At 44.0% G+C, this 17,279-nt stretch overlaps 3 protein-coding genes across 9 annotated transcripts in view; 1 reads left to right on the top strand and 2 right to left on the bottom strand.

Moving 5' to 3' along the window:
• The first annotated feature begins 319 nt into the window (after positions 1–319).
• LOC106743337 (chitobiosyldiphosphodolichol beta-mannosyltransferase-like) lies at positions 320–8,272 on the top strand. The gene is made up of 14 exons (XM_014617084.1): positions 320–705; positions 774–1,116; positions 1,300–1,547; positions 1,614–1,787; positions 1,871–1,985; positions 2,073–2,218; positions 5,009–5,095; positions 5,500–5,623; positions 5,748–5,798; positions 6,044–6,118; positions 6,208–6,362; positions 6,706–6,812; positions 6,961–7,189; positions 7,346–8,272. The coding sequence occupies exons 1-14, from the start codon at positions 426–428 to the stop codon at positions 7,501–7,503; spliced, it is 2,292 nt and encodes a 763-aa protein (XP_014472570.1). The 5' UTR covers positions 320–425; the 3' UTR covers positions 7,504–8,272.
• LOC106743338 (NHP2-like protein 1 homolog) lies at positions 2,279–3,544 on the bottom strand. The gene is made up of 2 exons (XM_014617085.1): positions 3,350–3,544; positions 2,279–3,125 (listed from the first exon to the last, which is right to left on the bottom strand). The coding sequence occupies exons 1-2, from the start codon at positions 3,350–3,352 to the stop codon at positions 2,745–2,747; spliced, it is 384 nt and encodes a 127-aa protein (XP_014472571.1). The 5' UTR covers positions 3,353–3,544; the 3' UTR covers positions 2,279–2,744.
• A 2,762-nt stretch (positions 8,273–11,034) lies between the features above and the next one.
• LOC106743329 (zinc finger protein 271-like) overlaps positions 11,035–17,279 on the bottom strand; it is a 14,510-nt gene continuing 8,265 nt past the window's right edge. For 5 of the 7 annotated variants that reach the window (XM_014617060.1, XM_014617064.1, XM_014617061.1 and 2 more), the window contains 3 exons: positions 16,029–16,250; positions 13,484–13,869; positions 11,035–12,969 (listed from right to left, as the gene is read on the bottom strand). In XM_014617060.1, the coding sequence (XP_014472546.1) occupies positions 12,496–12,969; positions 13,484–13,869; positions 16,029–16,250 (1,082 nt within the window). In that variant the 3' untranslated portion in view covers positions 11,035–12,495. The remainder of the gene's footprint in view (positions 12,970–13,483; positions 13,870–16,028; positions 16,251–17,279) is intronic. The other 2 variants (XM_014617062.1, XM_014617063.1) reach the window with 2 other exon arrangements.

The raw sequence follows: 17,279 nt of genomic DNA, 5'->3' as shown, positions 1-17,279 counted from the left end.
GAGTTTATCTTCAGATGCTGTACGGCTCATTTCACTGGCTACGAAACATCTGGAAATTTACGGCGGTTTCAAATCATTAGATCCGACTATAAATACCGGCCTCGGAGAGAATGTTCGGGATCCTGAAACTATTACGGTCGCTACCATATTACTCGCGTAGCATAAGATAAATAACTTATATGTTCTCTTATACGTACCTTGAGTGAACTTCTCAATTGCTCTGTTCCTTTTAGCTGAACCGGCTGCACGCCAGTTCGAGAAATTTACGCACACCGAAGCGTGAGAACCCCGCATGTATGTACGCCTCATATGCTTCAATGTGTGTGTGCAAATATCTTCAGTGGTGCAGCTAATTCTGTTAAAAAGAACGAACCGCAACTGTGCCGGCGACTTCGTTCGTTTTCGCTCGCTGCTCTCCGGCGACGATGTTGATCGCGCTCGGCCTGACGCTGTCACTTCTGTCGGTTTTGTTAATCGTACGTAAATGGTACCTGCGGCGATTCCGATGCAGCAAGATCATCCGCCTGGTGGTGCTCGGCGATGTCGGCAGGAGTCCGAGGATGCAGTATCACGCGATGTCCTTCGCTAAACAAGGCCATACGGTAGAGATTGTAGGTTATCCCGGCTCGCCGCCGTTACAGAAGATCCGCGAGAACGCTCAGATATCGGTGCACCACTTGCGGCCGCCGCCCGAATTGCAAAACAGTACGAATCGAACATTCGATGCGCTCGTTATTTGTTAATACATATTTATTGACACTTCACGTTTGTAGGTTTGCCGCGTCTTTTGAGCTACACGGTCAAGGTATTGTGGCAAACTGCCAATCTCCTGTGGCTTTTGATTCGCAGACCCATACCGCACTCCTTGATAATGCAGAATCCACCTGCAATACCAACGATGCCAGTAACCTGGTTTTATTGCGTCCTGATGGAAGTACAGTTCGTTATTGACTGGCACAATTACGCGCATTCTATCATGGCGCTGAGTTTAGGGAAGGATCATGCTCTGGTTAGACTGGCGAAATTCATCGAGATGACATTCGGACGTAGAGCGGGACTCAATTTTTGCGTCAGCAACGCGATGCGACTAGATTTGCTGAACAGATGGGGTATTAAGTTAGTACTTATTCACCGATACTTTCTCAAAAGATCGTTCTTGAAAATAGAGAAATTTAGAAATGCATAAACTATCAAAGACTTGATATCTTTGTAATGGAAGTATCAATCGACACTTGTATGTTTTCGAAGAATATCGCATCCTCAAGAGTGAATTACTCATAGATTTTCCGTCCGTTACAGGGCAGGTCACTTGCTTGACAGGCCAGGTGAGCAATTCCGTTCGATATCTTTGGCGGAGAAGCACGAGTTTCTGCTAAAATTAGCCGAGAAGTACGATGTATTTAAAGGCCCCAGGAAAGACTCGAGTATCTTTACCGAGTGTTCGTCGAACGGTGTGCACTTGTCACCCAAGAGGCCCGGCTTCATCGTGTCCAGTACCAGCTGGACCGAGGATGAAGATTTCTCCATACTGCTGAACGCATTGCAAGGTGCGTTCACCTACTGCAATTCCAAACGCGAAATAGCATCGTAGAGACTTCGTGCCGTTTTTACAGAGTACGAAAACGCGTGCGAGAGCGGCGAGTCGAACTTGCCCGACTTGATCTGTGTGATAACGGGTAAAGGGCCGTTGAAAGATTTTTACATCGCCATCATCGATCTGAAGAAATGGCGGCACGTCAAAGTGGTGACGCCGTGGCTGGAGAACGAGGACTATCCGAAGATGTTAGGTATCGTATCGTGCGTTTGCATGCAATTCAGTCCGCTTTTAACTCCGAGGTCTTGAGATATCTCCGGTATTTCGTTGAAGCAGCCAGTGCAGACTTAGGCGTGTGCCTTCACATCTCGTCCAGCGGACTGGATCTACCGATGAAGGTGCTCGACATGTTCGGCTGCGGCTTGCCGGTCTGCGCGTACAACTTCGACTGGTATTTGGAATGGATAGATTTTGTTCACACACAACGTTGTTACCGCGGCAAGTAAATCCTCGTCGTTGAACGCTTGTCACTTTACAGTTTGTCCGAGCTGGTGGAACACAACGAGAACGGCCTGGTGTTCGAGAACGAGACAGAGTTGGCGCAACAGTTGAAGACCTGGTTCCACGATTTCCCTAACAACGAGACGCAGCGACAGCTGGAAGAGAAGTTCCGGCAGAACCTAGGTGTGTTGCAAAACCTCCAGTGGCATATTAATTGGTTGTTCACATACAACAAACTGTACCCTTGTTTCAATTAGTGATTCTCCTCACTGTATTTTGTTTTATTATTTTACTAATACAATTTCCTTTTGTTTAATTAACGCTTTGTTATCTCTCGCTGTACCGGTGTTTGTGATAATTGCGTTGGTATTCGACGATGGTTTTTTTTTTTAGTTTTATTAATTCGCGTGAGGTGTATTTAATAGTACGTTCTCGCGTGCGTGTGTGTGTATGTGTACTCTAACATTAGACACACGATTTGTACATCCGCAAACACAAGGCACACACTTAATTTGCGGTTTTATTATTATTATTATTATTATTATTATTATTATTAATATCATAGCTTCACGTGATTTACAAAAGAATCAAGGACAAGTTCGGTTTTTTTTTCCTTTAATTCGTGAGTTAATATCCGTGTCAACAATGACGATAGTGACTGATGACTTTACAAGAGAGATGAGGTATGTAAATCAGGTACAGATTCCGGTTAAACTAAAAGCCGTTCTATCTCCTGCTGTATGGCGTTGATCTGCGGTTTCAATTGCGAGCCCTCGTTGACTGTGATGGAGCAGGCGACCACCGGCCTGGAGACTCCGCAGGCCCGTCCGAGGGCTTGCTTACTTCGCACGAATACGTAGGGCACGTTCTTATCCTCGCACAGTAAGGGCAGGTGCAGCAGAATCTCTAAAGGTTCCGCATCAGCTGCCATTACGATGAACTCTGACAGGCCGCGATTCAGGGTCTTGGTCGCTTCGTTCGCTCCTTTCCGCAGCTGCTTGTAGTTCATCGCCTGCTGAACGAGGTTTAGTATTTTCCCGGTGAGCGTCGCGTCCGCCAGCGGATAAGCCTTCGGATTGACCTCGTCTGTCTGTGGGGAGGATGGTGATGTCAGAAAGGGAGAACGAACGAATGAATGGAGAAATAGAAAGAGAAAAAGAAAAAGGGAAGGTGTACTGATGTCAGAAGAAAACGGTGCTGACAGAACGCGCGCGAGAACACGACGCGAGAAGAGCGTATTCGCGATGAAACACGTGGGAGAGGTAACCTCGAAATGACGAGGCTAATGACGCGGTATCTCACGAAGTTACTTACCATTTTGCCGCGGGATGTATTATATATATTATTGGGAATATGTCGATTCCGAATTTCCACTCGACGACTTGATGGCCTCTCGGCGATTATTTCGGCGGAAAAATCGCTTCACTGAGGAAAAACACGGGATCGTGCGTCGCGGCTTCTGTTGCGGCTTCTGCTCTCCTCGTCGCGCGCTCGGTTCCGATGAATTTCTGCCTTATCGGTTGGCGACACTGAGACGCGCGCGCGGCAAATTCGAAACTGTCGCGCGAGTTCATCACACGAACGAGATCAATCGCGGCTTGCGAGCCGTTCCAGCTACTTCCTGGCATTTTGTTGCAACGCGTACCTGTTCTTTCTGTGCGGTGAAAAGAAGTCACGCTCGCGTGGAAAAACTCAAGGCCTACTTATACAGGCCGTAAGTCGTTAACTTACGTTGGAAGCGTAAAAAAACTGACCAATCACGGTCGAATTATAAAAGAATAGTCGATTGTGATTCGTCAATTTCTTACGATCCCGGCATGAGGTAACAGTTTGCGAACCTATATAAGAGCCGGTTGTTCCAATTTTTTGGTAAGATTTAACCGATACATATCTGATCAACGTAGATTGAACCGACCAATCAATAACAGCTCTTGATGTTTATCTAATAAATACCTGCCGGGTAAATCTTATTAAGAAGGTGGAACAATCGGTCCTAAATAAGTCTCTATTCTAGAAAATAAGTCTGGATCTATAATAGATGTAGTGAGAAATTGATAAATTACAGTCGAATATGAAAAGAACAATTAATTGTGATTGGTCAGCTTCTTACAACTTAAGGCTTTACTACACCTATCGTAGATCCGAACTAAACGTATTCCTTCGACGAATCTCGTACTGCAGTTCAAGCTGCATTAATTCATACGATATGCGAGTGCCACGAATGCGAGTCTAAGGAGCGACGCTTTCGCATCGTAGGAGGATCAACGTTAATCCGCGGGCAGACGGGATCGGATTTTCGCTCGTCGTAATCATTATCCAGGATCCTTGTTTATCCTCATATTTTAGTTACGGAATCTCCGATTCTCCCGTCTCTTCGTTTTGTAGCGATAGTCGATTTCAAAAGCCGTCTCAAGACGCCCTTTAGACGTTCTTATGTCTGAAAAATGTTTTTACGACTTAATATTCTAGGACCTCTTAATATTATCTGGGATACTCGTCGTCCGATAACAACCGATGAATTAATTTATATCTATTTCTACGAAACGAAGCATACGGTGGTTGATTAATCATTTCAAATCGTCGATATTAGACCGATCGGAATCTCGCGATCGCTATCTCTTTCGGATAGAGAAAGAGAGGAAGCTTTCGTGTAAATGGTTTAGGTTGGTCATCCTGTCTATCCTATCTGGCCGGAGGGGAAAGGGAGAGGAGAGTGTAGAGAGTGCAAATGAGTTTTCGCTCGCGAATTTAATTTCTTGCCCGTCACGATATCGCAATGATATTTACATCGGAGCGTAAGAGCGTCCTAGTTTCCACGATAAGGTTGCGATGTTAAAATCGCGATAACGATATATATGGCACGGCAGGGGCAATTATGTGTCACTCGCCGATTGGAGCTCCCGATGAGAAGAAGTTTCACTCCCGTGATAATGGCGATCTCCGTGTTAACATCGGTTCTTCTGCTGTTGACAGTATTGACGCACCAGCTGATCCCATCGACGCAATGCTTGGTTACACTCTCCATGCGCGATGGGGAATTGAACGACCGGCCGATAATAGGTGAGTCCGAAGTAGAGTCGCACGGGACGCACCGCGAGTGCATTACCTCGAGAGAAACGAGCGACTCGTCCTCGCGAGAATCGAGTTCGAAATCAAACGCGAAGGAGCACCTTCGAATTCGATTCGAATGTCGATACACGCAATGTGCATCCCGCCTTCAGGGTTCCGGTCGGCTTCGTTATGGCGTGCATATTTTATACGCATATTGTAATGCGTATCTTCTCGCGTCGATGAGAATAACGCCGGGAAGGATAAGGCTTGTCGAGATATTGCGATATCTTGCGCCGATAATCACTCTTGCTACTCTGTGTTATTTACGACACTGATGATTTGGAATGTGGGAAAAAACTGTGTGCTCGCACACATACACACACGATGGTAACGCGATATTTGTTTGTTACAAGGTATATTGACGCAAGAGATAGACTACCATTTGAATCTGACCCACCCCGGCCAGTATCACAGCTACATCGCCGCGTCCTATGTGAAGTTCGTCGAGGGTGCTGGCGCTCGACCTGTTCCAATCTGGTAGTTCTTGAAAGCCTTTACCGTTCATCTCCTATACTTGATTTCTCCGACCTATTCGATAAACAAATTTTCCCCCTCTTTCCTTCTCTCTTAGAAGTACGCATTCAAATGTGCAACTTTGCAGGATCGGGGGTAACGATTCATATTATGAGGATGTCCTGAGCAAAGTGAATGGGTACGTAGCGCGACTATGCGCAGTAGGTGATGTAATAATTACACGGTCTCATTTCTTATCTCTCATCCGGAAGAACGACAAAGTGTCTTATTATTACTATAAATGAAAAGATCACCTTCTTACAGAGACATTGTTTGCGTCCGTCTCTCATCTTTTCGTGTAAACTTCTACGGGGAAAGGCGAGCTCCATCTTTCCAAGCGCACATTCGCGCGATTCTATAAGCAGAAAATAATTTTGTTTCCAGAGTTCTGTGGCCGGGAGGCTCGACGTATTTCAATCAGAGCGACGGATACGCCGACGCAGGCGCCGCGATTTACAGGTCATTATAGATGGCACAGAGAAAGACGCGTAAGACATGATTTGGGGGATCTGAATGTAATATTCCCCTTATAATTTACTCGTTGGCAGGATCGCGAAGAAAATCAATGACAGGGGCGAGTACTTCCCGATACTCGGTATTTGCCTCGGCTTCGAGTTGTTGACGTATGTCGCGGCGAACGGTGTTGAGCACAGGAATGTCTGTTTCAGTCAAAATCAGGCGCTCGCGTTGGAATTCAAACCTGGTGAGTCATCCGGAAAATACATTATTATTGTATTATATCTTGAGGAGAAAAGATCAAATACTTTTCATCTTTTATAGAAGTTTTTGTGTTTGCATAAAAGCTGTAAGAGATAGAATTTCTTCAACTTCTAACATAGATTTTCCCTTTTTTTAATCATTCAAATATTAATAAATTCAGAGAATTGACGCGGTATACATCGTTTCAAATTTACACAAATTTTATGATTTCTACAACTGAAAATCGTCCGAATTAATATCTCAAACACGTACCGTTGGTCATATTTTTATCTTCCTGTCTTTCCCGTCTCCCCTCGCAGGGTATTGAATGTAGGCCTCCTTTTCAGACTTCAACAAAAGCAACCTGTTCCAATACGCCCCATCGGATGTCGTGGAGATCTTGAAATTGGAACGCGTCACGGCGAATTTTCATATGTTTTGCGTCACGGAAGAGGTGAGAGCGCCTTCTCGTGAGAAAGATTGAAAATGTTAATACGAAAGGGACGACGTAACGTCGTGCGCATTTGATCTCGTTGATTGCACGAATTATTATCAGCATCATCGCGGTGTTAATCGTGTCTCGTCGTGTGCTCCGTGCACAGGGTCTGCGCAGTGTCAACTTGACCGATGAGTTTCGCGTAATGTCGCTCAATCACGACAAAATGGGCCAGAAATTCATCTCGACGTTGGAGCACAAGAACTATCCGTTCTACGGCATACAGTTCCATCCGGAGAAGAACCTCTACGAATGGAAGACCAGCAAGAATATCCCCCACGGAGCCGATGCTATCCGGGTGGCTCAGTATTTCGCCGATTTCTTTATTAACGAGGGTAAGTAACGATATTGTTCCTTCAGGGATCCGTGCAAGATCAACCGAGCACGGGTTAACGATTGAGTGAGGCAATGATCGAGTTCATGCGTTGTGTGAACGCAATTTTCGCATGTGCGGGATACAAGTTGTGAGTTTGGTCTCTCTTCTTCCGCAGCACGTAGGAATACGCACAGATTCAGCTCGCCGCAAGAGGAGGAACAGAGTCTGATGTACAATTATCCTGTCACCTACACAGCCCCACAGGGCTCCGCATTCCTGCAGTGTTACATGTTCAAGAAAAACGACCGCTCGTTTCACAGGAACGTTTTGTGATATGTAATAAGCTTGGAGTGAAGTTTTATTCTTAAGGTAGAAATATGTCTCTCTTTCTCACATACAAATGTCATCTTTCTCTCTCTCTCTCTCTCTCCCTCTCCTCGTTCGTGTATAATATAAAATAATTTTGTAAGTGCGTCTTTTCCACGCGTCTCGGATTTTCGCTCTGATAATCGTACGTGTGTATGTGTATATATTACGCGCGCACACGCGAGATATCTCGACATACAAAATTACTAGCCAGTTAATCCGTGTGAATTTTGTACGAAACAATAATAATCGTTATCAAGCGTTACGACGACGTGGCGGCGGCACTGGGGAACATACACAACAAACAAAAAGATAGTACGCGTAATTTCCACATTTAACATAACACCAGTGTATATTGTGTCACAACTGGGATACATAATATTACAATGGTGCATAATAAAATTCTATACATATTTTGTTCTATCTAAAGTAAATCATATTTACTCGTATCTTTCTTTCTTTCGCTCGCTCGCTCTGTCGCTTTCTCTCAATCTCTCCCTCGTTCCGACGCGTTCCTGCTCCGAACCGAAGCGTCGTCACCGATCGATCCCCACACGCCCGTGGTGAAACATCTTCCCGTTCGACGAGATCCAAGATGTGCGCCGCTTACGAAGCACAGCAGTGACATCACGACGCCGTCTAAGCCCGCAGCGACGCGCGACTCGCCTCGGAGACGGAAAATGCCCGGAGCCGGAGCTTGCTGTGACGTTCACACTTTTCTCACGTCTTCTCTTTATCTTTTTAAACAAGCACGAAACTAAACCTCTTAAAAGCACGAACCAACTCTTAGTTTTTATTCTTGTAACGCATTATAGTATTATCATTAATAATAATTAATAGTAATTCATATAAACATTATTTCTATCTTTATTCCTGTTACATGTATAGTAATCGTCGTTTTTTTCGTAAGGGTGATGCCGAGGTCAATACAGCAGACAAATCATTTTCTTTTTTTTTTCTTTTTTTGTTCCTCCCGCTTCCCACCTTTCTCCCGTTCTTCACTCTTTACACATCTCTTCTCTCGTTGGAAGATCATTTCCCCNATGGGGTTGTGGTCGTGTTTGCCCCCCCCCCCCCGGTGATTAGCTCATTTGTGTATGTTACACAGTATATATACATAATGTATATAAGCATATCAGCAATATATATATTATACATATATATATGTCTATCCCGTATAAGTGTACGAGTTCACAATGATGGGTCGCGTCCCTTTCTCCATCATTATCTCCCGTCAGCTCTCTTTCTCTCTTTTTCTCTCTCTCTCTCATTCTTTTTCTCTGACTTCTTTCCCCCATTTTTTTTTTGTTTTGTCCTCCTGAGGATATGACAAAGATCTACGTATCTTTCTTTATGATCCATGCCGTTTATGAGGTTGACCCTGCAATACACTTAAATTTTGCCCCGGTTTCTCGTTACTTTAAATAGTAAGTATGATATATCTCTATCATCCGCTCGTATATATACTTATATAGTAATATATATATATATATATGTATTTATATATATATATTTATATATACTCGAGACTGCGCCACATCTCGAATATCTCTCTCTCGTTACGTACGAGCGTACGCGAATACGCGTTAATAAATCTCCTCTTTGTATAATGCCTACCTGTGATATATAATTATATACTATTAATATTATACATAATTATATTTAGCGCAAAACGGCGGCAACAGCGCGACGATGAGGCCTGCGATCACATGCTCATTTCCTGAAAGCCGTTCTCTCCCCCCCTTTCTCTCGCAGCGGCAGAGCCCCCGCGCGAGGAAACTCGTGGACGACCACTCGCGATGCGACCGCAGCCGCGTCGCACTGTCGCGTCTTCTTACCATTTCTCTTTATTTTTAGCTTAACGGTAAATATGAAATACATGGCCTTATACGACGATCGCTTAGTGTGTAGTGTTTCTACCTCCCCCCCCCTCTCTCACTCTTTTAGTGGCGAATAATATAAAATCGGGACCATTACGAATTTATAGTATCAAGAACATTTCGAACAACTCAAAATTAAAATGTGAATTCATCGCTTTTTCGTATTACGCGTTAATTGAAGACTTCAATTCGCACGAACCGCCTTCGCTTTTAACTCTTCCGCTTTTGACTCTAGCCGAGAAGGCGACATCCGCACGCAGATCGACATAATAGCCTTATTATAAACATATGAAGTTATACCATTCTACAGTTTCTCATAAGAAATCTATGTGGTTGTTTCTCGTCGGTCGGCGACAGTCGGTCTCTCTCTTTCGGTACCTGGAGGGAACGACTACAGTCAGTCGTTGGTAGCGGAAGAGTTAAAATAGAGTTGCGTACGCGCAGTTCGTGGTACATTTAAGGTCCGGTGTCAGTGGTAATCCGTTATTTGCAGGTGTCTCTCTCTTTTTTTCCCCCCCCCCCCCTCTCTCTCTCTCAGGCGGCTGAGCCATATTGCACTCGACCGTAACAGCTAATAAGATTAAATTCGCTAATAACTAAGTGAAAGCATAATTATCTACGAAAAGTATCTACGAACACGAATTCCCGCCCAAACAAAATCTAATGATGCATCTATGCGTGCGAAAACGCACGCAAACAAACTAGACACCGTTCGGTGACTCACATACATATTGGCGACTTTTGTATCGCGGCAATTCCGGGAAAATATTTTGATGAAATAATTAGGACTAGTATACATAAATCTGTAATCATTGAGAGGAAAGTAACAGCAGTGTGCTTGTCAAGCTTATGTGAATTTTCATGTCTATTTCTCGTGAATATTATACTTCATACGGAGTCTGACGAAATCGATAGTACTACTAATGAGATATTTGATTCCTCACGTAAAGATAAAGCACGCTACAGCGAAAAAGAAATCTTTTCAGATAAATTTTTTTGTATTTTTGAAAAAATATTAATCAAGTACCAATTTAACTCTAGAAAGCCCAATAGATATTGCCCGCAACCATGTTTAACACGTTGAGCGCCACGCGTATTTCTAAGGCAATCCCGTTCAGGCCACGCGCGCCGGTATTGCCACCGATGGCTGACGTGGCCTAAACGGAAAGTCTAGTGTCAGCCACCGATGGCTGACGTGGCGCTCAACGTGTTAAGCCCCGACTAACTGAACGTGTGTGTGTGCGCGCGCGCCTTCCGTAGCTAGAGTTTTAACTAAAGTAGTACCTAATCAATCGAGTCCTTTCCGGTATGAAAAAATAGTCCTAACAAGGATTTTGACCCATTAGGATTGATATATAGTCGATTACTTGGACTTTCAAAGGTTAATATATATGTTTTTGTTTTTCTTTCAAGTTTATAGAATTCAAGATTAGTCTTCAACGACTTTTATTACATATGTTGTCGACTCAATGAAGGAGAAAAAATATAAAAAAAAATTTAATTTTTCCCATTTCTATATAAGTTATAAATATAATAAATAAAAAATAACTTATAATCTATTAAAATAATAAATAAATTTCATGTAGAACAAAAGTAAATAAAATTTGTAAATAAATATTCTCTCTCTTTCAATATCTATTATTTATTATTCAATTGATTATTATTCAATGATTAATAGGAATATCAATATTAATGCAACTTTATTAATCGACATTAACACTTTAATGGCCGCACGTCTACGCAGTCAAATGTCGCCAGGAGCCGGCAATATTTTCTTCGGCGGTAGCATCACACACATGTTGTGTGAGCGGCCGTTAAAGTGTTAATATAGTTTTCATTAGTGTTATTAATATTCCTTGCCGATAAATTATATTTCATTTATTCATTTCTTCACATATAGAAGTCATGTAGAAATGTTATCTTGTCGTCACATGAAGAATCGTCTTCGTTTCGGTTGTACCATCGATTAAATTGCAACCCCGTATGAAAGTACAACAATAAACACATTGAGCCCATTCCAACTGCAAAATTCAAAATACCACTCCGAATCTGAAATGCAACCGCCACCGAATTCCTAAAAACAAAAAAGAAAGAAAAAACAAGAACGCAGTTGATCCGCTTTCTATAACGCATTGCAGCGAAATTATGCCGAAGACAGTCAACTAACGTCAATCAAGCAACGCTGGTCACGACTGTTAATCGCCACTTATATACCCACACACATTGTCACTGTACTTTGATTTGTGTTTGGGAAATCGCCTCTCTGTGACGCCGATTTCCGTAAACGTTGCTGCAAGCAGCGAACGCATTCTCAATCATACCCGTGCGAAATCAAAGTACTGATTATAATCCAATGCAAGTTCGTCGTGAACATTGTAATTAGTGCCTCTTTGTTAAAATTACACGACGAAAGGTTACTTAAAATACGTAAGATTACCGGCTTCTTTAAATCGCATAGTTACAAAGTTGTCTCTGCGACACTACCGATTCTCTTGCACAGATTTGGAACGTATACACGCATACAATAAATCGTTACCACAGTCGACATACTTATCAAGTACAAGCATAAATAAGCGAAACCAAACTTTGGAAAATACACCATGCTTTTGTCGCGAGAAACAACCGATGTTCCAATGCGCGCGTACAGCCATTGTATACATCGTTTCGTCCTGACTTCCCTTATCAAACAAAAAAGTAAGCGTGTACGTGTACGTGTGTTGTGTGTGTGTGTACTGTGATTCCTGTTGCTGTTGCTGCGATCGCGAGTGCAGACGCGTCCACGCGAAACACCGATGATGATCCTCGACGACGGCGTAATAATCCATTGTGATCCAGCAATCCTTGCGAGGAAACGATAAACAGCGCACAACTCCTTCACTCTTCTTCGACACAGTCGTATCTTAAGTATTACGCGCACATACATATATATATATCACGCACATGTATCGGCTTCAAAAATGCATCCTCTCCTCCTCCTCCTCTTCCACAGTGTTTCTCTTCCTCTATCAAATCTCCTTCTCTCCCCTCCGTATTCATTTCCTCTTCCTAATTTGGTTTCTCCGTCCTGTTTTTCCGTTTCTTAGTACGACGCCAGCACACCCGGCGGGGTGGGCACGACCACCGTGTGCTGCGGCACCACTGGCGGCGCCGGCGGCGCTAACGGGTGTCCCACGAGTACCGCAGCCGCCGGTATCGGCAGGACGCCGGACTGCGGTATAGCCGACGGAGTGCTGACCTGCGTCGGCGGGCCTTCGGCCGCGTGCTTGCGCAGGTGTCTCAGCATATTGCCCTTCTCGACGAAGGTCTTGCCACAGTCCGGGCAACTGTGCGGTCGCTCATCCGAGTGCGAGCGTCTGTGCGAGACCAAGTGTCCTTTGCACATGAAATCTTTGGCGCACAGGTCGCAGCGGAACGGCCTCTCGGCGTTGCTGCCCTTATTGTGCGAGCGCATGTGAAATAGGAGATTGCCCTTCAACGGGAAACTTTTGCCACATTCTGTGCACACAAACGGACGTTCACCAGTATGGCAACGCATGTGATTCACGAGATGCTCCTGTAACAGAAAATTTGCAGGCACGTGAAGGTTACACCGCCAGTTGGGAATCGAGCGAATAAAAGTGAAACTAACAGACTAGACTCTTCAGCTACGAATATATTTACGTTCCGCGAAAATTGATTTTACAATGAAACAAGTTACGACACATTGCACTTTATGACGATTAATGTGGAGTTAATAAGAAGGCATCTATTCGAATCCGAAAAAAATTCCTTGAAGAGAAAGTATTTTTAAATGTATCTTGCAAATAAATATATATTTAATACGAAAAGTTCTTAATATTTTCCGCTCATAAAAGTTTATAAATGATTTTTCCATACATAAATAAATCCCCTGAGAATTCTAGATTCTCCGGCAGTTTTCCCAGACAGTAGACGCCTTAAACTAGTACTAGTCGTATTATTGCGCGTGGAATAGTTAAAGATCCGATAAGAAATGAAGCTGAAGACGATAAAGTGAAGCTTTATCGCAGATGCGAATTTCAGGCGTGAATGTAAAGAAGCCAACGTACCTTTCTTGTGAACGGCTTGGAGCACACGTTGCAACAGTGTGAGGAATCTCCAGTGTGCTGACGGAGATGATTATTGAGGTGTTCTTTCCTGGTGAACGTCCTCTGGCAAAACTCACACCTGTGTGGAGATTCGCCAGTGTGGATGCGCACATGATTCGTCAAATGCTCCTTACGAGTAAATGACTTGGAGCAGAAGTGGCATCGATGTGGCGATTCGCCTGTATGTTGACGCACGTGATTGGTCAAATGTTCCTTCCGCGTGAAGGATTTGGTGCAATACTGGCACTTGTGCGGTGACTCACCCGTGTGCTGCCTGACGTGGTTCACCAGGTGATCCTTCCGCGTAAATGCTTTCGGACAGTATTGACAGCGGAAGGGCGTCTCCCCTGTTTAACATTTTACGAGTTCGCATCTTTTAAGAGAGAACCTTTTACAGTGTCATTCGGAACGCGGTGTTATCCTGCACAAGGCGAGCTTACCCGGCGCGACGCACGGAGAGGGTACGACATCGAATGCATTGCACACTAGTGCTCGTCGTGAGAGACGCAGTCCGTTTCATTTTATCGTCATTCGATCAATTTGGAAATTAGCTCGTTCGAAACATATTGTTTTTCTACATATAAATATATATTAAAAAGGTATGTATATAAAATAATAATTCAACATGTATATAAAATAATAATAATTCAATATGTATATAAAATAATAATTCAACTTAAATCTAAGAAAAAAAAAAATCTACAGGGAAAAAAGGAGATATTACTTGATTTAAATTCCGTTAAATAAAAAATTATGCGTAGTTGATTGGTGGGCTCGCGGGATTTAACTTATATTTAATAAATATGGCAAAAAGAAATTAGAGACATTCACTAATATTCCAATAATTCAGTATCGAGAAAGTAAATTTGTCTACTGAAAAATTCTCATCACATTTCCGGAGAAAGTATTCAAGAATACGATAAGGGACTACGTCGTTAAATGCATTCGGTATCGTCCTATCCTTGTCGCATCGAAGAAAAGTCAGCTTGTACAGCGATAGATGTATAGTTACCTCGCGACACTTTTTCGATATGTATTCTCTAATTCCAACAGTCAAATACTGAGATATACGCTACCATTACTTTGTGTAAAGCGTGAAACTTTCTATCTCGCGATCGTTAAGTAAATATATACATATACTGATCTCTCTTCTCGAAATTCACGTCTACTACCAACTAGACAACTCTAATGTAACGTTGAAATTAAACGAATCTCGAGACTCGTGTCGCCCAACGACAACGAGGTGAAGCTGATTGACGAGCAGAAAGGAATTATTTACATGTCTGTCTGTCTGTCTGTCTCTCTCTCTCTCTCTCTCTCTATCGTGAGACACAAGACTCGACTGACGACACTCTTGTAAGTAGGGGAATGCGAATTAGTCGTGAACATTTACAAGAAAAAAAAATGATATGAGAGACAAAAATGGTATGTTGAGACAACTGTTAATAAGAGGCACGCATGAGAGCGGTGTATTAGGCAGAACAGCAAATGTTGTTTGTAAGGGGGGTGGGGGTGGGCGAGGGGGGATTCTATGATGATGTGGGGGGTCTCATGATCAGATCGTGTTAGACGCGATGCGATGGCAAATGTTAAAGAGACGACACGTACGTACGACACGAGCGACTGTGTACGAGTGATTCACGATGAAAATTCACGGCGATTCACCCTCTAAAACGGTACGATCAATTCCCATGCAAGTATCAGATTGTCAACTAAGTACGTCATACACATATACACGGCGTCTCCCTTTTAGACGAATCCATCAAACGTCAGAATCCTTGGACGAACCGAAGAGAAAGATTACCGACGATAGATGATAAAATACTAAATATAAAATATTTTCAATGTAATTCTCAAAAATAGCCGAAAACGACAGGGTTCTCGCGATTTGAACTTCCCGAGGGATCTCGACAAGACTCCATTTTCCGCGACTGTAACGAGCCGTGGCAACGTTTGCATTTAATCGTTCGATAAAAAAGACTGGAAATTGAAAACGAGAAATATTTGAACGGAATAGTGAACTGCTCCGACATTTCTACGCGTCACTAAGAATAGTCTCCGAGTTGGTCAAGGATTCTGCCGTTTGAAAAGCGAATTCGACGGAGAGACGAGCCCGGATACGGAAACTAGACCGAGATGTGGTCAGACCGGAAGCATGATGCGAAGATGCGATGCCTGATCCAACTTCGATCCGCGTTTGATCCAACTACCTAAAATGCGCTATGTGATGCTACGTACAAGATGACTCTCGCAAATTTCTATTACTGATCTCTTAATTCTATGAGGAAGAAAGACAGGGAGATACTGATGGGTCTCTCTCTCTCCCCCCCTCTTCCCCTCTCTTTCGTTCTCTCTTCTCCCTTTGCACTTCTATACACACGTATATATGTATATATATATATATATGCATAAATAGACCACGAAAATACAACTACTCTTAATAGTGACAAAATAGATAAACGATTATCGGTTGCCCGTGAAGTGAACATCTGCCAACCGCTCTCACCTGTGTGTTGGCGGATGTGGTTAACAAGGTGTTCCTTTCTGGTGAACGATTTGGAGCAGAAGCCGCATCGGTGTGGAGACTCACCCGTGTGCTGGCGAACGTGGTTGAGGAGATGCTCCTTTCGCGTGAACGTCTTCGAGCAGAAGTCGCAGCGGTGCGGCGTCTCGCCCGTGTGCCACATTATGTGGTTCGTGAAGTGCTCCTTCCTCGTAAACGACTTACCTGCATGGGGAGGGCGGTGCAGCGTACGAACAGAAAAAACCAAAAACATACGCATTTCAATTATACTGCGACGTGAAGCACGGGAGTATCTGGTGGTGGGGGTCGCTCTCTTTCTCTCTTTTCTTTTTTCCTTATTTTCACAGCAAACGCGTGCGTGGGACGATTCCAAAATGAACTATCGATCCGCGATAATTACGGCAATAAATGAAAGGAAAAAAATGCAGTTTCGTAACGGTGTGTGTGTGTGTGTGTGTGTGTGTGTACAGTTCGTACTTTCACAGTTGACAGGCAACGTCCTCGAGATAATGCTTCGCCCTTCCCGCCACGTAAATCTCGGAAAAATTACACGAATAGTCCTCCTCGTCAAAACGCGCGTGAATGCGTACTCGCGAAAAGTAGCACGAAATCGTGTCGGACTCTCCGCTTCCGCGAGTGACATCAGACGCGGTCAACGTGCACCTGTATGTATACAAGTATCACGTGACATGTATATACCGGCGCGCATGCTTGCAACTCTGTTGAACGCGAAAATACAAATTTCAAATTCGCCACTTTGTAAAGTCGGCGCTCGCGGACCGATCTCGACGCGAGGTTCGCGTCGTCCGGTCGCTTCCTCGACGAGCGGGGCGTCGGTAGGGCCGCGAATCCGGCCGCACTATGTAGCAAGGAGTCCGATTTGTCGCAACATCCGTGCGAAGGACGCACGGCGGCGGTCGAGAAACGAAATCCCGGCCGAGCGTCGTCTCGTTGCGATCGTGCAACCGGAGCGGTGCAAGGGGATCCCGGGCAGTCTCATCGAACGACGACGCGGCAGGATCGAGGAGTTCACTCCGACCCGACACTCGGCACAAAAAATCGAAGGCGCCGCGGCAAGAACGATGCATTCCGACGCGCACGGCGGTTTCGGCCGCCAGATAGCCGCGAAACGGACCACCACGGAATAACAATAACGAATTATTATACGGTTCAATTGGCGTATATAAGAGCGAAAATTGTACGAAGGGTAGACCGGCCGACTGATGCATGTCG

The sequence above is a fragment of the Dinoponera quadriceps genome, unplaced genomic scaffold, assembly GCF_001313825.1.
Source record: "Dinoponera quadriceps isolate SergipeBrazil2010 unplaced genomic scaffold, ASM131382v1 scaffold616, whole genome shotgun sequence".
Lineage (NCBI taxonomy): Eukaryota > Metazoa > Arthropoda > Insecta > Hymenoptera > Formicidae > Dinoponera > Dinoponera quadriceps.
The sequence above is the reverse complement of the archived record's forward strand: the minus strand, read 5'-3'. Positions and strand labels throughout refer to the sequence as shown.